This window comes from Peromyscus californicus, unplaced genomic scaffold (assembly GCF_007827085.1).
Source record: "Peromyscus californicus insignis strain IS unplaced genomic scaffold, ASM782708v3 Scaffold_17__1_contigs__length_78620276, whole genome shotgun sequence".
In the NCBI taxonomy this organism is placed as follows: domain Eukaryota; kingdom Metazoa; phylum Chordata; class Mammalia; order Rodentia; family Cricetidae; genus Peromyscus; species Peromyscus californicus.
This window is the reverse complement of record NW_026294469.1, coordinates 23,377,547-23,402,368: the sequence shown is the minus strand read 5'-3', so window position 1 is coordinate 23,402,368 and position 24,822 is coordinate 23,377,547. Positions and strand designations below refer to the sequence as shown.

The following is a 24,822-nucleotide window of genomic DNA, read 5'->3' as shown; positions in this document are numbered from 1 at the left end:
GTTATATTTACATTCTTAGGGCAGAAAGGCGATACTAGGTCAGGAAATGGTCTTCAAAAGTCATTCTGATCCGGGAGGATGGAGCCAAGATATCCGGAAGCTGGGCAGAGGTCAGATAGGGTAGCCTGGTCCTGCCCAGGGTTAGCTTTCAGAGCTCTAGAGCCAAAGGTGGAGCCAGGGCATCTGACCACTGCTGAAGAATGCCAGCCTCATGTCAATGGATGCTCCAGTGTCATGGTTACTTTTCTGTTGCCGTGACAAAACATCATGACTAAGGTAACTTGACTCACAAAGAAACATTTAATTTAGGGCTCATGATTGCAGAGGATTAGAGTCCATGACAGTCATCATGGCGGAAAGCATGGCAGCAGGCAGGCAGGCAGGCGTGGCACTGGAACAGTAACTGAGAGGTTGCATCTGATCCATAAGCATGAAGCAGAGAGGACTAACTGGGAATAGCACCAGCTTTTGAAACCTCAAGGCACCAGTGACACACCTCCTCCGGCCAGGTCACACCTTCTAATCCTTCCCAAACAGTTCTACCAACTGGGGACTAAGCATTTAAACACATGAGCCTATGGTGGCCATTCCCATTCAGACTTCTACCCAGGTTCTCTTCCTCTTCATTGTGGTGTTTTTTCTACTTGCTAGTTCTTATTGCTGCTTTTTCTGGAAGGACCATCTCTCCTCTTCCCCTCCCATGCCCCTTCCTTCTCTCCTTCTCTCTCTGTCTCCCCAAGCCCCTTTTTACTAGGCAAGTATTGTCTTTTGTAGAACAGACCTCAAATTCAATCAGAAAGCAGTTGGTTAGCCCCATTAACCGTCATTCCATTGTTATACCTGTGGGCACATGTGGCCTGGCAAGTCAGTATTGCAGAGCACAAAACACTCCTGAGCAAGTCCCCTGATGGCTTTTCTCCTGCCGTGACCTGCGTAGCAACTTTCAGTACTATGAAAGCTGGCCAGCAGGGAGACAGCTTCCGGGTCAGTTCTGGCTTGATTTCTGTATGTTTTACAACTGAATTGTGTTGTTTTCTTCAGCATGAGGTCTTATTGTCTAGTTATGGTGGGTAAACGAACAATGCCCACAGCCTCTTGTTTTGGGTGCCCCTGGGCCTCGCTGACAAAATTCATAGGAAGGTATCCACACCTGATTCTGAGATTTTCATCTAATAACCCATGGCTTCTGGGGAAAGTGCTGTCATCCATGTGGAATACTCCATTTAAACTCCTTAAAAATTATATATATGTGTGTGTGTATATATATTATATATATACATATATAATATAACATATATATTTATATATAACATATAGCGTACAGGTACACCCTATGTAGACCAGCCTGCCCTGGGCTCAGAGATCCATTGTCTCTACCCTCCAAGTGCAGGGATTAAATGCATTTGCGACCATACTCCAACTTAAATTCTGTTTTTTAATTAACTTACTAAGTAGTGGTTTTGTGTAAGGCTTTTCCTCACATCCTTAGTTTTGGCTTACCTGGTTCCCACCATCTCCTCTTCCCCACTAGAGTGGACTCTTTGGAAGGTTTTTAACAATTGAACAGCTTGGCTTCTCTTCACGTAAAGCAGTACAGCTAGACTCAGGGAGGAGACATGAAGTACTTACTAGAGAAAGACAGTTATTAAGCAGCCATCTTAGGCCCTTTCTGGAATGAGTCACAGCTATACGCAAAGAAGTATGTGTGTATGTATCCATCTTAACGTTTGTTAAATAAGTCTTCTGAATAAATCAGTGTGAATTAACATAATTTATTTTTTTGATCAACTTATTTTCCTTTCTTTACTATTAAAGTTTTAAGAAAGCAAAGAGTGAAAACAGCCCTGATCCCCAGAGAAGCAAATCTCATGCGCCGTGGGAAGAAAACGGACCCCAGAGGTAAGACGTCTCACTGTCTTTGGAAAGAAGGGCAGCAGAGAGCGTATCTGTCACACTTACCCAGGAAACCAACTGCTCTGTGGCTTCAGGAAGTGCTGAAGTGGACGCCAGGAGCATGTTTCCTAACGTGAAACCTTTTAGAATGTCAAAAAGGAAAACCAGTGGGCATAGAGAAATTACCCATAAGGCCATTGTGATGGTTCACAGCAGTGGTTCTCAACCTGTGGGTCACGACCCCCTCAGGGTTCACACAGCAGATGTTTAACATTACAATTCATAACAGTAGCAAAATTACAGTTATGAGGTAGCAACAAAATTATTTTATGGTGTGTGTGTAGTGGGGGAGGGGTGTCACCATAGCATGAGGAACTGTATTAAAAGGGTCACAGCATTAGGAAGGTTGAGAACCATTGATTCTGAGAAAAATTCCCAGTGACATCAATGCTAACATTTCCACACTTGTTCTTGTAAAAACTCTCAAGCTGGTACATGAACCATTTCTCGTTCCCTCCAGCGGCCTCTACAACTCTCCCAGTGACCGCACTAGGTCACCAAAGTTTCCCTGTACCCGCCAGCGTAACCTCTCCTGCGGCAGTGATAACGACTCGGCGCAGCCAATGAGGCGGAGGTGAGCTGAGCACAGTTCCCATCCCAGTGGGATCGGAAGCGTTGGGGCCTGGGCACGCTTCTGTAACGTGATCCTCAGAAAGCCACTATAGTTGTCTCCTCGTGATAACTGGAATCCTGTTCTTTTCAAAATAAAGCAAGTTGGGGGTCCTGAAGTATTTATCTGAAACGGTTTTAGAGAATATTTTTTTTTTGTGAAATATTGATAGTCACATGCTTTCTTTATTAAAAACGGCAAATTTAAAAACATAGATAACACACTAACAATATAATGTGCATTGCATGGTATCAATAATACATATTAAATGTTACTCCATCGGGAACTAGAAGTCAGTGTGCTCTGTCCTCCAAAGTGACACTGATGGTGTAAGCTTGCATCAGTGAGCCTCTTTTGAAGCAGAGACGGTGAACCTGCTGTCTTTATAGGTGCCACTTTGCTTGTGTGGATGCTTAATTACCCCCGAGTTAACATAAGGGCAGGGGCGTGTTTAAGTATGTTAGAGGCAGTGGGAAGACAGAGGCCTGGTGGTGGTGTTGAGGAGGCAGGTCCACTCTTCTGAGAGTTGGATGGTATATAGGAAGAGGGTAGGGCAGGCTTTAGACATCTCTCAGGAAGTTAGGCTCTGAAAGAGCGGAAGGAACGGGTGGAAGAAGAGGAGTCGTATAGATCAAAGTTTATGTTGAGGGCCAGTGTGACGGTTCCCAAAGTGCAGGTGCTTGCTGCCAAGTCCGATGGCCCGAGTTCAATCCTGGAAGCCATAGGGTGGAAGGAGAGAACCAGCTCCTTCAAGCTGTCCTCTGACCCCTCACGTACAAACACCAACATGGTGTTAAGAAAAAGTTGATAATATTAAAAGCGACAAAAAGGGTTTTGACAGGGCAAGTTGACTATATGTGAGAGGTGAGCGGGAAGTTAATGAAGATGGCCGGGACTCATGTGGCATGTGGGGTGGTGGGGGAGCTAACTTTGGTGGTCAGGACAGTTCCGTAGGTAACGGGGAGATGTAAGTTTTTATTTCTGATGGAGGGAAGATGGAAGCGTTCTGTTTGAGGCCACCTTTGCCTTTGGGAGGAGAAAGCAGAGACCGGCTAATGCAGAGGCCCCTTAGCCAAAGGGCACCAAAGGAGATGTTGACAACACTCTACAGAGACAGTGCTTAGGTCAGAAAGAGGTGTCACTCTGTTGAGTGACTGAAGCATGAAGTCAGGAAAGCGGGTTGACGGTATACCCAACACACTCCTGTTCAGCTCCTTCTGGCCACTGATGCTCAGCTAGCTATTTGGGGCCAGCCCAGAAAACCCAGATCCTTTGTGTGATAGTTTGTCAAGATGAGGGGATTAAAAAGCAGAGCTGGGGGTAGTACTGAGAATTGGCATGTAGGTTACTGAATGGAACCTAAGCTGACTAGGCAGAGCTCACGGGGTCAGATAAAGGGGAGGCTGACAGTGGGCAAGTAAGCAGTAATAGTGACAGCCTACAGTGACATATGTCCCTTTCACTTGAAATGCCTTGTCTTGAAGATTTTTTTTTTTTTTTTTTTTTTTTTTTTTTTTTTTTTTTTTTTTTTTTTTTTGGTTTTTCAAGACAGGGTTTCTCTGTGTAGCTTTGCGCCTTTCCTGGAACTCACTTGGTAGCCCAGGCTGGCCTCGAACTCACAGAGATCCGCCTGCCTCTGCCTCCTGAGTGCTGGGATTAAAGGCGTGCGCCACCACCGCCCGGCAAGATTTCTTATTTTTAAATTGTGTATGTGTGTGCGCGTGCGTGTTGGGAGGGGAGAGCAGTGCACATGAGTGCAGGTGCCTGTACTGTTTGATCCCCAGGAGCTGGAGTGACAGATCATTGTAAGCTGCCCGGTAAACTGAACTCAGGCCCTCTACAGGAGCAATACACACTCTTAACCTGCTGTGGCATCTCTCCAGCTCTGTTTTCTTCCTCCTCACAACTGTTTATGGGAGGTTCTATTAAAACAGAGGTACTTGAGGCTGGAGACATGGCTCAGTGGTTAAGAACACTGGTGGTTCTTCCAGGACCAAGCTTTGATTCCTAGTACCTAAATAGTAGCCCACAGTCATCTGTAACTCCAGTTCTAGGGGATTCAACACTGTCTTCTGCAGAGCCTTTGAGGGCACCAGGCACATATAGGGTATGCAGACGCACATGTAGGCAAAACATCCTTACATATAAAAATTAAAAAATAAAACACCAAGCCACTGAAAAGAGTAGCTTGAGTCACAAGGCTCTTCAGTAGGGAAGGTGGGATTCCTAGTCACGTGGTCTGGCTTCAGTGCTTGCATTTTTTTAACAAAATGCCCTACTGGAAGTGCTTAAAGGTAGACAGGAAGGAGGGGGTGGTATGGTGAGAAAGCAGTGTGTTTGGAGATGGTTCAGGATAATAAAGGTTCAAGTTTAATGAAGATGTAGGTTGGTGAGTTGTGGTGGGTGAGGTTATTATAGAAGAAAGAAGGAATTCAAGGCCAGGATGTTGGAAAGTGAATTCGAGTGAGAGCTGGAACCAGCTGAACATTGGCTTGGAGGGTTACATACCTAGAAACCACAGGCTAGCCCTGTTGTTGGGTGGATGTAGCTTTTCCAACATGGCCATTACACATAAACCACAGCCTCGCTCTCCGTGACTGGTGGTGGGCCGTGTTTCTGGGACCTGTCATAGGGCTGGATGTGTACACATGACATAACTGTGTGGCCAGTGAACCAGTACAAAAGGCATCTGGGTTAGCTGATGGGAAACTCTGTGTGCTTTCTTAGCTGTTGATAATGCTGCTTTGTGTAATTTCTTCTTTTGTTCTCCTCAGGAAAGCTCATAACAGCGGTGAAGACTCAGATCTAAAGCAGAGGAGGAGGTAAAAAGCAAAGGGGGGAGTCGGGGAGGAGGAAGGGGGGTGTCCACAGCCGAGGCAAGAGTGGAGATTCTTCCCTCTGATACAGCTGCTTTATGGCAGTATCACTCGTCTTTGGGTTTTAGCTCCAGTTTCAGCTGGATCTCGGTCTTCCACTCTGTTCTGACCCTTGGCATTTCTCTTTTATCTGTTCCTTTTGTGCTTCTGAGGAGCTGTCTCAAGCTGTGCCCTGCCGTATTGTAAACCACCCCACACTTGGCTTAAAACAGCAACGTGTGTGTGTGCGTGTCTGTGTGTGTGTGTGTCCACGTGGATCGAACAGTGGTCAGATGGTAGCTGATGCTGTGTTGCCCAAAGGGTCTCTCTCATGTAGATGTAGCATCTTGGCAGGATGGTTGGAGCACACAGGCTTCTTTAGAGCGTGGTTGGAAGGAAGCAGAGCGAAGGGCCCTGATTTGGGCTCCCCTGGGAACTAGCAGGCTATCCCCACACCTCATTCGGTTGAAGTCTGTCACACGATCAGTACAAGTTCAGAGCAGTAGGAATAAACTCTTCCTGCCCGTGGAAGGGTTGGGGAAGATGAGATGGCATCCCTCTTTTGTCCACCGTGTGCGTTTGGCTTTGCCGAGTTGGGTTCTGTTAGGCACGCTGGGTCTCCGGAGTCCTTTCTGGGAATCCATTTTCCTTAATGTGCTTCTCTCTTCCTCCTGCCTTGCTCCTTCTCTGAGCTGTGTGTTTAACTGAGTCCAGAAACACTACTGGAAGAGGGTAACATGGCTCTTTGTGTTTGGATTAGTGGTTTTGCTCCACACTCACATCTGGAGTACCTGATGAACCTCTCTATAAACTTGTCATACATTTTTCCCATTTTTGCTTGGTCTTCAGGTCCCGCTCCCGCTGTAACACAAGCAGTGGCAGTGAGTCGGAAAATTCTAACCGCGAGCACCGGAAAAAGAGAAACAGGTAATACTTAAAGACTGCAGTACCTACAGCTCTGCCGTGGTCGCTGGCCCTGGGGTCATGAGCCGGCCTCCTTCCCTGGTGGTCCAAAGGCCACAATCACTCATTTAGGAAATCTCTGCTCTTTGAGTTTCTTATCTCTAGGTAAGACAGTAAATAACTTGATAGTTTAAGTACATTCTTATTTTTTTTAAGATAATTCTATATTTAGGGTATAATATGTGTTGAATTTATCTAAGATGGGGAGGAGTTTGCTGTTTGTGTGGAGATTTCCCCTTGAAGTACCTCTGGGTATGATATTTCTGTATTTTACTTAGCCCCAAAGTGAGACTCATCGTCTTAGAGATTCTGTTAGTCCTAGCTTCTCTATAACTACATGTGTTTCCAGTCACATGAGGTACAGCAGGCCAGTGTGTTTCGGTCACCTTGGTAGGAGTCAGGTTTTAAGAGCTTGTTAATAAGACCAGTTGGCATGTAGTTAGCACGAGTGTTGGCTTCTTGCATTAATCACGTCTCCCTAGTTCCAAATCATTTATTTAAAAACAAAAGGCATTCATGAGCTATGGAAACACCATCCGGGCAGGCCTCAGAGAGATGTGATTGTCAGTCATACCCGATTCAAAGCCAGTGGTTCTTAACTGGGAAGGCTCTGCCCCTTCCGGGGACATTTGGTTGGGTTTGGAGACATCTGTTTTTGTCACATTTGGGTGGGAGCGATTGCTGCTGACCAGAGTTGATGCTAAGCATTCTCCAGCACGCAGGGCAGCCACCACCGCAAAAACACGTCTAGCACTAAAGCATCCGTGATGCTGAGGGAGAGAGAGCTCCTGTGGTGCTCAGACCTGCTCGCTCCTCTTTTCTAAGCCATCCTTTTCTCTTCTGTGTGAGAGGTTGGACCAATCTCCAAGGGCATTCTTTAGTGCTGGGGGTCTCACTCCGCACTGACTGGATGCTCTCCCCTCTGACTACAAAGCCTGGGGACTAATAGCCTGGACAGCCTTGTGAGAGTAGGGCCTCTTGCTTAGGAAAGCCTTCTGCCTACCACCCTCTTGGAGGCTGGGATTATAGTAGGTAGTTGCAAGATCTCTGCGTGTTATAACACTCCTCGAAAGAAACAATTTCAGTTTCTTTATCTGTGAAAATCCAATTATGGGAGGTGGCTCTCCCTCAGGTATGTTCTTCCTGCTGTAAAATCAAGCAATTTCGCACAAAACAAACGGCTTTGGCTTTTCTGCTTAACAGCCTGTGCCAATTCATCAAGGCAGAATCTATTTGTTTTCTTTAGTATCTTCTGTGTTCCTAAATGGCCTGTTCTCAACTGCATGGAAGATAACCTGTTTAAAAACAAACAAACAAAAAACAAAACAAAACAAACAAACAAAAAAACAGTGTCTTTGGGGCCAAATGTGCTAAGGGTGACATTTGCTATTAAAGATGAAACAGAATTGAAAGGTTGCCACCGGATCCTTAAATTGCCCATTGCTGGTCTTGCTGTGCTGACACTGGCTTATGTCCCCGCCATGGGGAGTTATCTTTGTCTCCCACAGACAGTTTTTTTTTGTTGTTGTTTGTTTTTTTATTTGGCTTTCTTAGTGCTAGAATGGCAGTGATTCTGAATGTTCAGATGCTAATGTACTTTGTAGTACTAGTGATGAGGCGTGGCTTCCAAAGCATCCACTCACATTTTACAGAAAGGATCCAGAAGGCTTTTGCAATTGATTTTTAACCTCTGGCAATATTGCCCTAGGATCACACAAGTTCCTGTGCCCGAAGTAGATGAGGAGGCATAGCAGGAAACGGGTGGAGGAAGAAGCGTGTCCAGCTCTGACCTCCATCCACGCAGGTTCCGCCTCAGCAGGCAATGGTGTATGTGGAAGGAGGGCGTGAAGTCAGATGGCTTCCTTGGGGTGCCACATTCCCACCATGCTGCGATGATTCCAGCCCCCTCCAGCTAGCGCTAGCCTTTGATCTTTGTACCAGGATGCCCCCTTTGGTATCAGATCTGAACATTTAAGTGGCAGCTCTGCTCCTGTGCAGGAAATCTTCTGTGTTCAGCAAAGCGCGGGTTCTCCGTATCTGCCTTTGCGCTTGTCAGGAGGCTCCTTGGCAGGATGCTGAAATTCAGCCGTGTGCGGCTGCCCTGTGCTTGGCTGCCAGTGGGGCTAGCAAGCGCTCAGCAGCATCCTTTGTGCTTTTATGAAAGGTTTTTGGTGACCATAGCACAAGCCAAACAGAATCTGGTACATGTTGATGTTCTGTTTCTTACGATTGGATGTTTCCTTGTCTTTGCTTCGGGAAATTTTAACTTTGGAGCGACTTTTGGACAAACTTATTTTTAAATTTTCGTTAGCATATATAATAGCTGTTGATTGGATTGATTATGCTGTTTTTATAAACGTATATGATATATGTCAATCACAGTCACTCCCGTTGCCTTTTCTTCCCACCCTCATAATCTGTTTCCTCTTCTCATCCAGCCTCCCTTCTACTGTCCTTTCTTTTTTTAATGATGATGACCCAATCAGTGAATTTCATAAAGTTTGTTTACAGGTGCACAGGCCCTTTACCAATTTCCATACCAGTGAAGAAAACGCCCTCCTCTTCTCTATTCAATGTTAGCTGCATATAAATCCGTAGGGGGGCAGGTGGGACCCTGTGAGCCCTTCCCCTTCAGTGGCAAGCTGTTGACAGGCCTCGCCATGTGCAGGTAATTGCATCTGCTGTGAACCCCAGAGTGCAGCAGCCGTATCATGCCTCCCAGCCAGTGTTACACACTGCTCTCCCCGGTTCACTCTGACCCTTTATCTTCCTGGTCCCTAAGCCTTGGAGGAGTGTTTTGTTGATGGCTGAGCATTCAATAGTCATTTATGCTTAGCACTTTAACCAGTATGAGTTGCTCCAAGGTTAAAATTTCCCAAAGCAAGGATAAGGAAACATCCAATCGTAAGAAACAGAACCACGGAGCACTACAGATAAGAAACTCCAATGACCAGTGCTAACATTAGCACTGTTCTATGTACATGCACTGAGTTGTTTGGAAGGCAGTCTGAAAGGTACATGCACCGAGCTGTTTGGAAGGCAGTCTGAAAGGTACATGCACTGAGCTGTTTGGAAGGCAGTCTGAAAGGTACATGCACTGAGTTGTTTGGAAGGCAGTCTGAAAGGCACATCATACCAAGCAAAACAACAGCAGGAACTTCCCCGCCAGGGCCGACAGACAGCCTTCCCAACCACAGGCTTTGGACCAGGTTTCTGATGCCGGATGTGAATTCCCTCCTGTGGAGAGGGCCTCAAGTCAGTGGTTACACCATATCAGCCTTGCCACTGGTATGCCAGTGGGTTCATCTTGCCTGGCAAGTCAGTCTTACTGAACATGGGGCCCACAGCTGAATACCACGATGGATGACAGTTTTCCCCAGCAGCCTGCATAGCACCTGACTGTGCCATGAGGGCTAGCCAGCAGGGAGGCAGCTTCCAGACCAATTGCAGCTTGATTCTTTTCCTGTGTCCCACAACCACAATGTGTGATATTTTCAGCAATAGGGCCTCACTATCCAGTTCTGATGAGCAACCAATGGCAATTTACCATTATGTGTGTGTGTGTGTGTGTGTGTGTCTGTCTGTCTGTCTGTCTGTCTCAGGGTCCTCCCTGCCTAGCAGCTTGTAGGGAGATGGGCCCACTTCTGGCCCTGGGATTTTCATTTCATAACCTGTGGCCTCGCCTCTGAGGGCTGCTTTATTCACCTCCCAAGGTATCTCCATTCAAATTGTCATTGTTTGATGTTTTGATTAGCTTGTAAAGGTCAGCCTTCCTTATGTATTTTTCACATGTTACTAGTTTGGGTTGTACTTCTCCCGTCTCCCGAGTGTGTTCTAGTCTTTGAAGCGAGCGCCTGCTCCCTGGCACACCCCGCTTTCCCCTCTTACTATGAGGACTTGTAGCCTTGGGGAGAGGAGAAGCTAGTGTGCTGATTTCTGCGGGCCCTGCGGATATTCAGAATCAGTTTCACTTCCGGAGGTTGTGCCTGGTCTTCAGATGTTGATTACTTTCCTATACCTTCTTCCTGGATTTTAGAGATATGTATGTATGTCTATATAGAGGGAATTCCCTCTTGGCGTGTTTGAGACAGGGTGTCGTGAACCTCTCTTGGCTTCAGACTGGCATTGTAGCACAGGCTGGCCTTCAGTCTCCGTTCTCCAGTCTCCACCTCTCCAGGGCGGAGATTATAGGTATGCATCACCATCCTGCTGTTTTATGTGTCTTCTGGGGACCAAACCCAGGGCCTCATTCATGCTGGGCAAGTACTCTACCAACTGAGCTATATGCCCAGCCAGGAAGTCTTGATTAGGCCTGAGGCCACTCTGCGAATGCTGGGATTTTGGTTGTTGCTCTTGTTACAGAAACTTGACCCGTTGGGGCTTACTTCTACATTATTGTTTTCGGGGTAACATTTTAACATCCCTGGTTATGTGTGAAGAGGAATAATGTTTACAATAGAGTTCATCCAGAAGAGGCTTTTAGGACCACTTAAAAAGGCAAAATCTACACCAACAGAGGAATGCTAGCTGCAAGGACTGTTGTTTTCTTACGGTTGAAAACAATACAGCCAGAATAAGTACACACAGCCCTTTGGGTTTGGAACTGATGCGGATGTAGGAGGTTCTTCCTACAGATGTGTCTCTTTGAGGTTCCTTCACAGCAGAAGGGCCCGCCCTCCTTATGCTGGCATCATTTATGCCGTCTCCATGCCTTTCCACTTCAGTCATTCTTCGTGGCTGCCGTCATAACGCCCGTGAGTATCCCACTGCCTTCAAGGCTGAGAGGTTGGAGAGGGCATTCACTCCCTTTTCATAGCCAGCTAGAAGTTGGTCATAAAAGTTTATTGTTCGTTTGGTTTGGAGGTGGGGGTCTCACTGCGTGGCCCTGGCTGTCCTGGAACTCAACCATGTAGACTAGGCTGGTTTTGAACTCACAGAGATCCACCCGTCCCTTCCTACTAAATGCTGGGGTTAAAGGCATGTGCCACCACTCCTGGCAAATTTTCTTGCTCAAGGCCCAAGTCGATGAGCTCCTTCCCCTTCGTCTCTCTCGTTACATCACCTCCTCTTCATTTTCTTGTTTCCCTCTGTGTTTTATGATTTTCCTTCCTCGTCTTCTCTGAGCTTCCTTCCTCTCCTCTGTCTTCCCTGAATCACTTCTTTGCACAGGAGCCACCGGTGTGTGACGGGGCAACCCACAGCTTGTCAGCATCTTGGCTCTGCTGTGGTGATGCTTGGGCATCTCATTTACCATCTCAATTCTTAGTATTCTGGGTCTTTAACATGGGCACGGAATCCGATAACTGATGTGTTCTGTTGAACGTAGCATCAAATGGGATCTTTGAGGTGAGTGTGCGCTGGGGTGCAGGGTCCCAGTCCAGTCCCAGTCTGGACTCCCTGCTGCTTCAGCTGCCCTCTCCTCCCCCTCCCCTCTTCTGCGTTTTATTCCCTCCCGTCTTCCATTCTCCCACCTGCCCTAACTTTACGTATTTAGGGACAGTCGAGCAGTCATCCCTCTGTTTGGTTTTTTGAAACAGGATCTCCTTGTGTGGTGCAGGGTTCTCCCACTGCATTGGCGTGAGGACATTATGTCAGGAGCAGACCAACATGTTTGCGTCTTTCCTCGACGGCAGAGCTTATTAAGTGATAAATAGGCTATGTGGATTTTGTCGGCAGCAGTTTGCCAAGCAGTGCTGATTTCCTCCACAGCCTGTCGAGACACACGGTTCTTTCGTTCCAGTCCTAATTGCTAGTAGTAGCTCTCAGGTCACACATTGCACATCACCCAAGACCCTTGATTTTTAGATTGTTTAATCTCCCTACCTGTGTGTATGTGTGTGCTGCTGAGTGGCTAGATAAAGCTCGTAGACACTCAAAATAAAGTGTTATTTTTTTTCCTATCAGCTTCTGTTTCTCAGGCCTCCTTGAAGCCTGCTGTGGCTTTTTAACCCTTTGTAGCCATTTCTAGAACCATTTCTAGAATCTGTTCCTCAATTTGATGCCTCCAGTAAGCTCTTGGGCCTGATTTTCCTGTTGTGACTGATATGCCCGTGTGTTCCTACAGTCCCAATACACTTTCAACACGCAGCCTCCCGAGTGCTGGGGTTAGAGGTACACTACCACACTTGGTTTGTACCCTGCTTTCTCATCCTCACCCTTGCATTGCTTCTAAGGGGCCTCAGAGCTTGTGTGTGCTTCGGATACACAGTTTCTTGGCGGCAGTACCTATAGTTTTCTAATCGGATTTTTGAGGGGTTTTATGTGATGTCCCCCAAGAAGGTATGATGTGTTGGTTACGATCTAAATAGTGAAGGATTGGTATTGGAAAATGAAATGTGTGTTTCAGTTTGCTGGTAGGATTGAGAACTAAACTGTTTTAAGTTTTCTTTTTCTTTCTTTCATTCCTTATCTATTTACTTACTTTCTTATTTTGAGACAAGATCTCAGGTATCCCGGCCTGGCCTCAGACTTGCATGTAGCAAAGGGTGACTTTGAATCGATTGTCCTGCAACTCCATCTCCCCGCCCCCCCCCCCCCCCCCCCGAGATTGTAGGTGTGCACTGGCCTGCCTGGTTTAGGCAGTGCAGGAGATGGAGCCTTGTGCATGCTAAGCAAACACTGCATCCGCTGAGCTCACCCCCAGCCTGCTCAAGCTTCAGTCGGGGCTTCCTTTGCTGTTCCCATTAGTGAAACAATTGATCTGGTTACGATCATCACATTGGGAGCCTGTCACAATACTAGCACTTAGGAGTTAATGAGCCGTGTGAATATTAGATTGTAGTTGTTTTAATTGGCTAGAATTTCCAGTCTTGTCCCTGAGATCAGAAAGGTCAGTCAGTAATTGAGAAGAGGAAGGAGATCAGTGAGAGTGTCAGAGGAGCAAGAGAGGATGATTGAAAGACATCATGGGCACGTATAAAATGTCATGATGAAACCATTAATTATAATTAGTATATGCTAATAAAAACCTAAAAAGTAAAAACAAGGCCAGTCAGTTTACCACTATAGGTTTGAGCACAGGGGACATGCACCCTGAACTTGTCCGTGACATGTGCTGAAGAGAGACCTGGGACGTGGGCTGAGCAGAATAAAGCCTTTCATGCACCAGCTTTCCCTGGAAATGCCCCGAGCTTGATGAAAACATTCTTCACATTCAAGAAGCCCAGAACATCCTGCTCTTGGTGTGAACATTCTGAGGGACGGTCTATGGATTCCAGCCTCCTCCTTGGCTTTGATGTGTTGCTTGGTTCTGAGAGTCTAAAAGTGGGGGGTTGGGAGAGGTGAGAGACGCAGGCAGGAGGAGAGGGCTAGTGGTTTCTGCGGAGCTGGAAAAGCAATCTGCAGCAGGACACCTGCTGAACCCTTCCCGAGTTTCACCCCTGGGAGTTTGCACCACAAACAGTAGTCACATACGTGAAACGTGTGTGTTCCTGTGAAAAGCAGGGAGCCCTGTGTTCTAAAAGTGGTCCTGTTTTGAGAGGTTTCCGTGGCTGTGGCCTGGTCACTCTATGGTCTGAATCTTGCATTCTCGGGCTCAGATGGAAAAGAGTGCCGGCTCTGTCTTCCCCACAGGAAGTTGTCGGAGATTCAGGAGATAATGGACACAGTGTCCAGCACAGGCAGGCGCTGTTAACCTAATGAGAACACTCAGCTGCCCCGTGTTCTCCTGAGCCCTGGAGGAAATGGAAAGTGGAGCTGGCTCCCTTGAACAAAAATGAAGTCAGGGTTTGCAACATGAGTTCATTCTGGCCTGAATCTATTGGAGTTTGTTCCTGGCTTTTAATGTCAGTTAGCCTGTTAGTCCATGGATGTCTAGTAGGATCTGAAGAATAGCTTAAGACAGTCTTAAATGTGAGCAATAAGGGCTTTAGTATTATTTTCTAATTAAGGAAGAAGCATGTTTCTGTGGCAGAAATCCAGCACTGAACAAACGGAGACGAGACAGCTGAGTAGGGTGAATGCAGAAGATTATGACTTGGGAGGATTTTTTCATGAGAGTGCTTTTTAAAAAGGCGTGGCTGGGGAGATTGCCCAGTGAGTAAGAATGCTTGCTGCAGCTGGGTGTGGTGGTGCATGCCTTTAATCCTGGCAGAGGTTGGCAGATCTTCGTGAGTTAGAGGCCAGCCTGGTCTACACTGTGAGTTCAGGACAGCCAGGGCTATATAATAGAAAGACCCTGTCTCAAAATAAATGAATGAATGAATGAATGAATGAATGAATGAATAAATGAATGAATGAATAAATAAATAAATAAGTAAATAAATAAGAATACTTGCTGCATAAACTTGAGGCCCTGAGTTCAGATTCCAGCACCTATATAAAAGTCCAGATGTGGCTGCACATATGCCTATAGCCTTAGTTAGCACTGTGGGGGTGGGGGAAGGTGGAGACAGGTCTCCCTGGGACTGGATGGCCACCAGACTAGCTTCAGGTTCAGTGAGCGACCCTGTCTCAGAGGGATAAAATGGAGACTGGTAGGGCAGGGCACTGCTGGATGTGCTTTTCCTGTCCTCCATGAGCATGTGCACAGGCTCGTACTTGTGTGTAAACACCACACACACACACACACACACACACACACACACACACACACACACACACACACACGGAGGAGGCTGCTGTTTCACTAACCCCAGGGAATGTTAGCACGTGGGATGTCAGCAAATTTAAAACCATATGGGCTTCCTTCCATGAACCCGAAAAGAGTCATTTTCCTTGCAAACATTCCCTAATGTGCTGCTGTTGATTTAAAGGCAACAACAAGATACAAATTGCAGTTATGAAGGGGTCATTTCATAGACAGCTGGTGCAGACAGACTGCGGTCGCCATGCCACAGACACAAGGACTTCTGATTTCTGTTTTACTAGGACGTACCAAGATGTAGACCTGTGCTGTGGGTGACGTGGGGCTCCAGAGTGTGATCCGAGCTGACAGAGTCCGTGGAAATAACAAAGCTTGTACACCAGAGACAAGCTACCAGATTATAGAGGGTGAGACAGACTTAAAATCAGGGAGACGTGAGAGTTTCAGAGTGCAGCTGCGTCAAAGGTCGTTCATTGTGGTAGCAGGGGCAGGAGGAATATGTAGAGGAAAGTCAAACAACTTTCGGAGCAAATAAGAGGAATGTATTGATGGCGAGGGGAGGCTGGGAAAGCAAATGGAGTTCTTGTTTCCTGGCCTTCAGAGAATACATCAACAGACGCTGGGACGAACAAATTTTCCCTAGGGAGGCAAAGCCACTGACATAAATAAGAAAAGAAGACTGCTTTCTATCAGGTGAGGGAAAAATGAGTGTAGCTGAATGAGAACACCGGTTCCCAGGCTGCTGGGAGCTGGTGATTTAATTTTAGCAGCGTTGTGGTCACACAAAGCAATTGTCTAGGATGTTACGCTGCAGGCAGAGAGAGAGGAGCTTTGCCTCAGAGTCCTAGTGGTTTTGGAAATAAAACACAAATAGAGAAACATTGAGTTTTAAAGATAGAAAAGATCTTTGTAATAGTTTTTCGCATGAGCAAATTGAGACCTGACCAAAAGAGATAAGCGGTTTGCTCAGAGTCTCCAAGTCGGGTAGAGGCCAAGCAGGAAAGAGACAGAACTCAAGAGCGGGCTTATGCATTTGCTCCGAAAGACTTTGGGTTCAGCACTGAACGTGGCCTTCATCTGAATGAATTAGAAGGGAATTAAGAGCCAGTCTAAAGGAAGGTCCCATTAAGAACAAAACTGATAAAGGAGAGTCAGAGGAGAGCCCTGGGAGATTTGTGTAAGAATTCATTTGGTAATGTGAGGATTTGTGTGGAAGAGGCAGGGCTCTAATTGAGGAGAAAGGAAAGAATAGGAATTGCTGTTATCTTGACTTTGCTATCAAGTGATTATGTGGCATTCCATCTTCACAGCCTTAGCACACTTTAATTAAGTGTCAGATACAGTCAGAATCTCAACTGTGAGGGTAACCTAGGAAAAGGTGGGCTGTGGGGGCCTGGGGAGAGTTCCTCTGCCCTGAAATAGTGTTGAAATGCCCCCCATCTCCCCCTTTTCCCTGTTTACTCTCCTCCCCCTCCTACCCCCCCCCCCCCATGTTTTTTCCCCCTGAGACAGGGTTTCTCTATGTAGCTCTGGCTGTCTTGGAACTCACCCTATAGACCAGGCTGGCTTGGATCTCAGAGATTCGCCTGCCTCTGCCTCTCAAGCGCTGGGATTGAGAGAGTGTACTACCACCACTCAGCCCCCCCCCCCCATACATTAATTTAAAACAAAGGCCTTGTTAGGATATGTTTCCCACACATATCCTAACTCTCAGGTGGAGAAATAGACAAGGTGTGCCGAATATAGATTTAAGACTGAGATTCAGGCAGGAAAGGTGTTGGGTTTTGAGGTTCATCTTTTGTAGCATTTGAGATGACTAGATCTGCACTATAAATGATGATGGACCCCTTCCTCCTTTGATAATTTCCTGATTGTGATTTTTTAAAAAAATTGTGTGTCAGTTCAGGGCTTTTAATATTTCTATTAATATTCTATTAATATTTTTATTCCTGATTATGTAAATCCTTACATCAAAATTAATGGAAGGTAGCAAAAACCACTTGCATATTCCACACCTATGAATAAACAAGACCTCAGAATCATGCCTGGAGGCGGTGCATACCTATGTTCTCAGCATTTGGGAGATCAAGCCAGGAGGATCAGGAGTGCACGCTACATGATGAAACCCTCTCAAAAGAAAAAAAAATCATTATAGGAGATATGTTTTTTCACATAAATATTTCCTTTATTTGCTAATGATTTTTTAAAAGAGGAATAGGTAACTTCTGCCTTTAAGGACTGAGTGCTGAAGTATCCTTGCTTCTAAGTGCTAGGGTTTTACTGTTCTCAGATTACACCCGTGTCTTCTGGAACAGTTCAGTAATGGAAGAAATGACACTTTGATTCTTGTAATGAGGCATCATTAAGCAGAGGCCTTTTGTAAGCATGTAATTTCAAACTTCATTACGAGCTGGACTTGGGTGTCCACACCGGCATTGCTCAGGAGACTGCTTGTCCTGTGACTCCGCAATGAGCCTTGCATTTTTAATGTATCTGTTAGAATATTTATGAAACAGCATCACCTGTAGAGAGCATCTGTCTTCAGAGCACCTGGGCCATGAGGCTATGAAGGCGTAAGATTTCACTGGCCTTACGTGAGACTTTGCAGTTTGAAAAACAAAAGTACATGGTATAATCTGAAATTCATTTTGATTTAGTCCTTTTTACTGACAAAGTAAAGGAAATCCACATGTGTGTTTCCAGGATTTGTTTTTCTTAGTGTGTATGTGGCTGGCTTAGAATTTGCTATTTGGACCAGGCTGGCCTCAAATTCACAGAAATCCTCCACCTGCCTCTGCCTTCCGAGTTCTGGCATTAAAGGCATGCACCACCATGCCTGTGTAGCTAGAGTTTTCCTGCCTGGCCCACAATCAGGACAAATCTCTCTCACCTGCCAGTCCCACAGCCACTCAGACCCGACCAAGTAAACATAGAGACTTACATTGGTTACAAACTGTATGGCCGTGGCAGGCTTCTTGCTAACTGTTCTTACAGCTTAAATTAATCCATTTCCCTTAATCTATACCTTGCCACATGGCTCGTGGCTTACCGGCATCTTCACATGCTGTTTGTCATCGTGGCGGCTGGCAGTGTCTCTCTGACTCAGCCTTCCACTTCCCAGATTTATTCTCCTCCTTGTCCCGCCTACACTTCCTGCCTAGCCAATGGCCAATCAGTGTTTTATTTATTGACTAATCAGCAACACATTTGCCATACAGAACATCCCACAGCATGCCTGGTCAGTATTTTTTTTTTTTTTAAATCATCTGAGTGTGATGGCTAACGTTCTGAATTCTCCAGTGCATGAGAATATACACACAGCACTTGTCTTCCTTTTAAGTGGCTGCACTTAGAGGAAAGTATGTGCTGGACTAAGTCATCCCAGCCTTGCTAGGAGAATTGGACTCGAGATAATGAAGGTCCTGACTTCCTGATAGCAAAATGTGTAGTGATATTTAAGCTTGCCCATGAACTGTACAGTGATTCCATCCAGAATTTTACATCTAATCCTAACCCCAGAGATCAAGGTGTGAGCGCCTAAGGGAGGGAGATCTGCTATTGACCTGATCCTTTCCCTTTGACAGCATCTACTGAGCCGTGATCCCTCAGTCCTGAGAGTGTCTCAGGACTTCCAGAAAGCCTGGTGGGTTTCTGTCCTGTTTGATGTGGAAGGCTTGTAGGTATAGGTTCAGATACACATGTGCCCACATGTACGTGAGTGAGCACATGTTCCCATATGATGCTGTTACATGGAAGTGCTAGTTTCAAAGGATGGTTGGTGACCTCAGGTTGTATGCTTTCTCATATTTCTAATGCTAATGTTCACAGCATGTGTGTTCATTTCAAATTTGCTCTGCAACGAGAAGATGTTCAAGTTGAGAACAGTGTTCTTCAAGCTGTGTAAACTACCATGACTAGGCTCCTTCCCATCCCATAGGCCTGTGTGGTTCCCCTGCCATTTCCTTCTGTTACACTACCAGCTAGGTCCACTCCTTCTCACCCCAAAGGTCTGCTCAGTGATTCAACCACATGAGTTCATGGGAAATAAACAAACAGTGCCCGTACATGTAATCAAAAGAGGCCTAACACAATACCACAAAATCAACAGAAATGTCAGATATTAGATGGGCTAATATCTGACAAAGTAGACCTCAAACCATAACTAATAGAAGAAATAAGGAAGGTCACTTCATGTTCACCAATGGAACAATCCACCAAAAGGATAGTTGCAATGTAAACGTATACACAACAAACGTGGGCATACCCACCGTTGTAAAACTAGATCTAAAACCACAGATTAAGCCCAACAGGTGATTGTAGGTGACTTCAGCACCCCATTCTCACCAATACACAGGTCACCTGGTCAGAAATTAAACAGAGAAAGATTGGAGTTAAATGACATCATAAATCAGATGGACCCAAGAGCTATAGAACATTTCACCCAAACACTAAAGAATACACAGTTTTCTCCACACTCATGGGACTTCCTCCAACACCTCCACGTAGAGTGGGCAGAGAAAGTCTTAACAAATCTGGGAAAAGCTAACTAACATCCTGCATCCTTCTTACCACAGTGGAAGAATGCTGGGTATCACCCCCAACAGAAACTTCAAAAGTACACAAACTCGTGGAGAACATAACACACCACTAAATGATCAGTGAGTTAAAGAAGAAATCAGGACGGACATTAAAAATTCCTAGCATTGAATGGAAATGGAAACACAACATACCCACGTCTGTGCGACACAGTGAAGGCAGTCCCAAGAAGAGTGTTTATGGCTCTACCTACCTACACAAACAAAACCCGAAAAAGCTCAAGTTAATAACTTCATGGTACACTTGAAAGCTTTAGGAAAACAGTAACAGGACATCCCAAAGTAGTAAACAGGAAGAGAGAATCGAAGTTGGGGCTGAAATGAATGAACTAGAAGGGATAAAGACTACAGAATCAGTGAAAGAAGAGCTGGTTCTATGAAAATATTAACGAGATTGCCAAATCCTTCATCCAAATTAACCAAAAGATGGGGAAAGAAGACTCGGATCAATAAAATTGATGAAAAGAGAAATTTTACAACAGACTGAGTGAGGATCTACAGAAAATCATAAGGACATACTTTAAAATAAGTTATTTTTATAGACTTAATATGAACATTGTATACTAATGTGTATAATTTACAGGTAGATACACCTACTTAAGGGTATATTAATCTGGTTTTTTATTCTCAGCTTTTATGATGTAATCAGATTGCTGTTCCCTTATCTGAAAAGCGAGGGTCACGTGAGTGAGAAGTTAGGACTGCCTTCACGGTGTCGCGTAGATTTTGTTATGTTATGTTTTCATTTTCATTCATGTGTGGATGTTAACTACATTTCTTCATTGTCCCTGAGACAGGGTCTCTGTATGCTGCCCAGGGTGGCTCAGAGTCCTCATTTCCCCACCTCAGCCTGCTGAGTGCTGGGATCCCAGGTGAGTTTCGCCGTGTCCGGCATGGATGTGGACTCCAGATGCCTGCTTTGTCTTTTCAGAATACGGCAGGAGAATGACATGGTTGACTCAGCGCCTCAGTGGGAAGCTGTATTAAGGAGACAGAAGGAAAAAAACCAAGCGGATCCTAACAACAGGCGATCCAGACACAGATCTCGCTCGTATGTGGGTTCTTTTTCCACTTTATTCAAAATCCAGGAGCTTGACCGAGCAGGTGGAGAGAGGCTCAGGTCTGCTCCCTCACGAGGCTTCAGTTCAGCTGGGAACAGCCTTGTTATTTATTGTTTTTCCTTCTTACATTCATGAACCATTTTTGAAGGCTTAGAAGTTGGAACACAGGCAGAACAAAATGTCATGGGAACAAGGGCATCAAACCCCATATTTTTCATTTATGTGTTGTTTTTCAACAAATGCACACATCCAAGCAGATGACTAGAGAGCCTCCTTTGTTCTGGAGCCTGGCTGTTGGAGAAACACCTGCTGCTTCGCCCAGTTTGTGTCCACAGAATTCTCGAAAGTCTTGTTCTAAATTGAACCCGACGTTACTATCTTCCTGTTAAATTACCATTTGTGAGCAGTAGTCATTGAATGATTCATTACACCCCCAATGTTGAGATTTGCCTGTCCCTCCTGTTGCTAGGCAATGACATGTGTGAGCACAATTACCCCATCATGGTGAGTTGCCTGTCCCCCCAGATCAATTTCCTGTGAGCTGATAAAGTGGTGTACCTACATGCTCGTGTGTGTGTGTGTGTGTGTGTGTGTGTGTGTGTGTGTGTGTGTGTGTGTGTGTGAGTGAGAGAGAGAGTCTATACATCAAGAGTTAGGCCACCCATGCCTGCTCCACTTGCCAAACATGCCTGTTTCAAGTAAGCTGGGACTAACTGCAAAGCCTTTCTTGATCCTGGTGGTCACCTGTAATGGTGTGGTGTCCCAACTCCTGGGAGATTAGTGTCTGAACAGGGAGAGGATGGATGTGGGAAGCTGACGGAACAGCCAGAAGAAAGATGAGGATGCAGTTGACAGGCCAGGAGAGGACCCTGGAGGCTACAGCATAGATCCCACGTGCCTTATATTTGAAGGGATACTCCTCAATCATAGATACTTAGCTTTGGATTAGAACTTTTTTTTTTTTTTAAAGATGGGGTCTCATGGGGCTGGAGAGATGGCTTAGTGGTTAAAAGCACGTATTGTTCTTGCAGAAGACTTAGATTATGTTCCCAGCATCCACATGGTAGTTCACAATCATCTGTAACTCCAGTTCAAGAGACCCAACATCTTCTTCTGACCCCCTTTGACATCAGACATACAGGTGGTGCACAGACATCTATATGGGTAAAACGTACACATTAAAGTAAATACATCTAAAGCAATACAAAACAGGGTCTTACTGTGTAGCCCTGACTGGCCCAGAACTTGCTATATAGGCTTAGCTGGCTTGCAACTCAGAGCTCTGCCTGCCTTTGATTCCCAGGGGTTGGGATTAAAGGCATGTGTCCTTATACCTAGTATAGAACTTTCTGGTTGTTGTTGAGAAAGGATTTCAAGTAGTCCCTTTGACCTTCAAGCTGGCCTTTGGCCCTACACTCACTCATTCCTGCCTGCCTTCTTGTCTCCTTTCTTTCTTTTTCTTTTCTTTTAAGATGGTTTCACTGTGTAACCCTAGCTGACCTGGCATGGGTCTTGCTCTAGAACCCAGACTGGCCTGGAATTCACAGAGATCCACCTGTTTCTGAAACCTTCTGAGTTCTGGGGTCAAAGGTATACACCTTTACATCCTGCCTAGGGCCTTGAATTTCTGAGCTTTCTGCCTCTATATCTCCCAAAAGTAAGGATTACAGGCAGATACTATCATGTCCAGTTTTATTTTCTTCTCTTTTTAATGTGGCACTCTGATTTTCTGTTTTTTTTTTTTTAAATAAAAAGTTACATTATAATTTGGGAATAACAAAGTTAGGTTATAATTTGGGATATGTTCCTCTTTGTTTTTGGAGTTAATATGAAATCAGCATTATTTCTTCTTTAAATATTTTGTATAATACTTCATTGAAATTGTTGCCCTCCTGGGGCCTGGGCTGAATGTTTACATGTTCTCGACCTCTTTCTTATTCAAAGACTTGCAATAAAGACCTGCACAGATTGGCAAAGTAGCATGGTAACTTTATTCTGAGCCAAGTGACAGGGCAGGCCAGATATACAGTCTAGAGTGACAGCAGGCCGCACATGTGAGAATGTTCAAGGTACTCAAGGGTCTGGGGCGTCTTTGTACACGCTGTCTAAAGGAAGGAGGAGTTTGGTTACAGGGGTGTGTTCTGTGTAGGTTCTCTGTTTTGATTGGAAGATTTGGATTAGTAGACCTTTGCTCCTTGCACACAGCCCTTTCCCATGATGCATCTGATTTTACTCATGTGTACATCCAGTAACACATAGGCACACGATAGAAAGTGGAAGGTTTCCCTACAAGTTCACCGAGAGGACTAAGTGTGCCTTGTTGTGCATGCATCACAAACTAGTTCAAGTTGAATTGGCCATGTACTCACACACTCGGACGTAACTATAGTATGAATGAGCGGAATCTGAGTTTAATGGCTTTAAGGGGTAAAGGAATGAGAAAGTTATTTCATTGTTGAGAGTTGGGTGTGTATGTAGCCTGATGCAGGTAGGAGTCTCAGGGTACGAACAGCTTGTTGGGTGCATTGTTGAGAGGTGTGTGTGTGTGTGTGTGTGTAGTACATGTAGTTATGGGTGTCAGGCTGCCAAAGGTGTTATTAGAAGAAGGAGCTATGAGATATGCAGAGCATAAACCAAGTGGAGTCCTGGGTAGCTAAACTATCTCTGATGCTCACTTGCTTTAAGACTGTCTGCCTAGAATTTTCTTTGTGGGAAGTTTTGTATTATGAACTCCATTTCCCTTTTTACATTTTTTACTTATTAATTATTATTATTAGTGTGTGTGTGTGTGTGTGTGTGTGTGTCCCCCGAGGCCCCCCCACCCCCGTCATCCCCCAAACAAGCATTAAACTGAAAATGACTGGGTCTTATCTATTAAACGTTATGAAGCGCAGTATTACCTAGTGTATTTTTCAGTTCCATTTCTGTGGCTTTTGTGTTTGATGCTGTGATATATACATAAAATAGGGCCGGCTTCCGTCTCCTTGAAACTGCTTTCCACGTGAGTAAACCTGACTCCTTGGGTTGTGTGGGAGAGGCCCTGCCCTGGGCCCTCAAACAATAGTCTGTGTGCGTGTGAGTGGGCTCCACCGCCCCCTGGTGGCCCCCTTGTGGAACTAGTTTTACTGACTGAAGACTATTGATCATGTAAGGCTGCCTAGGAAGTGATGGGCTCAATAAAAAGACAAAATCCAGCTTAGGTGAATATTCAGTGAAGTTCCTGGATGCTCCTGTGCAGACTTCCACAGCTGGGCTACTGGACTTCATGTTCCTAATTAGGACGGGAAGGGAGGAAGGAGAAATAAGGTGTTCCCTAATTTCACTTTTTCTGACCATTAAGGGATATCAGAAGAAGAACTAAGTAAGAATTGGTTAGGTGCTTTGAAGTCTCTAAGTAAATAGAATTCTTATATTTACATATTTTCCAACTTTAAATTCTCTTTTAGAGATGCAGTTAGCTTAAAGATGACAAAATAATATACCATGTTTGTTATTTGAAGTAAATATTGTATAGTATATATTATTACATAGTTATTTTGAGACTACGTAGCACAGACTGGCCTTGTGGTTTTGATTCTCCCCCCTAGCTGCCCAAGTGCTCGGATTACAAGCTAATCTGTACAGACTTACTTCTCTGATTGATTTGAAGTTGAATCATTGCAGACGTGTAGGCAGAGATGCTTTTGAAAAATACTGGTAGCATGTTTATATTTGGCATATTTTGTATCTATGGACAACTGAGGGACTTCTTTGAAGAGTTTAGACAGAGTGTCTGCATAAGTTTGTTTGTTTATTTTAAGACAAAGTCTCATGTAGCCCAGGCTGGCCTGGAACTCAACATGTAGCTGAGGATGGACTTGCTCTCCTCAGCCATCTGCTGAGTGCTCAGTTTACAGGCATGTGCTGCCACGCCTGTCTTACGTGTGCTGGTATTGAGCCCAAGGCATTGCCCACAATAAGCAGCTCTCCCCATTGAGCTATAGACAAACGGCTATTAAAATTTCACTGTTTTCTAAACCCACAAAACTGTATTGAACTGTAGACAATATAAAAATTATATGTGCAGATACCAACATAAAGTCACACACCCACCATTTCAGTGGCTGGTATTTGTATATCACAGGTGGTCTAGCAGTCAGAGGAAATTGGCATTTCCCCCCCCAGCTTTAGAATTTCCCCAATGTCCTGAGCTCTTTAAAGA

At 45.2% G+C, this 24,822-nt stretch overlaps 1 protein-coding gene across 6 annotated transcripts in view; it reads left to right on the top strand.

The window, feature by feature from the left end:
* Epb41l4a (erythrocyte membrane protein band 4.1 like 4A) overlaps window positions 1–24,822 on the top strand; it is a 209,781-nt gene that overhangs the window by 174,977 nt on the left and 9,982 nt on the right. For 3 of the 6 annotated variants that reach the window (XM_052741813.1, XM_052741814.1, XM_052741819.1), the window contains 5 exons: window positions 1,816–1,899; window positions 2,414–2,527; window positions 5,338–5,385; window positions 6,268–6,345; window positions 20,492–20,611. In XM_052741813.1, coding sequence (XP_052597773.1) covers window positions 1,816–1,899; window positions 2,414–2,527; window positions 5,338–5,385; window positions 6,268–6,345; window positions 20,492–20,611 — 444 coding nt within the window. The remainder of the gene's footprint in view (window positions 1–1,815; window positions 1,900–2,413; window positions 2,528–5,337; window positions 5,386–6,267; window positions 6,346–20,491; window positions 20,612–24,822) is intronic. The other 3 variants (XM_052741815.1, XM_052741816.1, XM_052741818.1) reach the window with 3 other exon arrangements.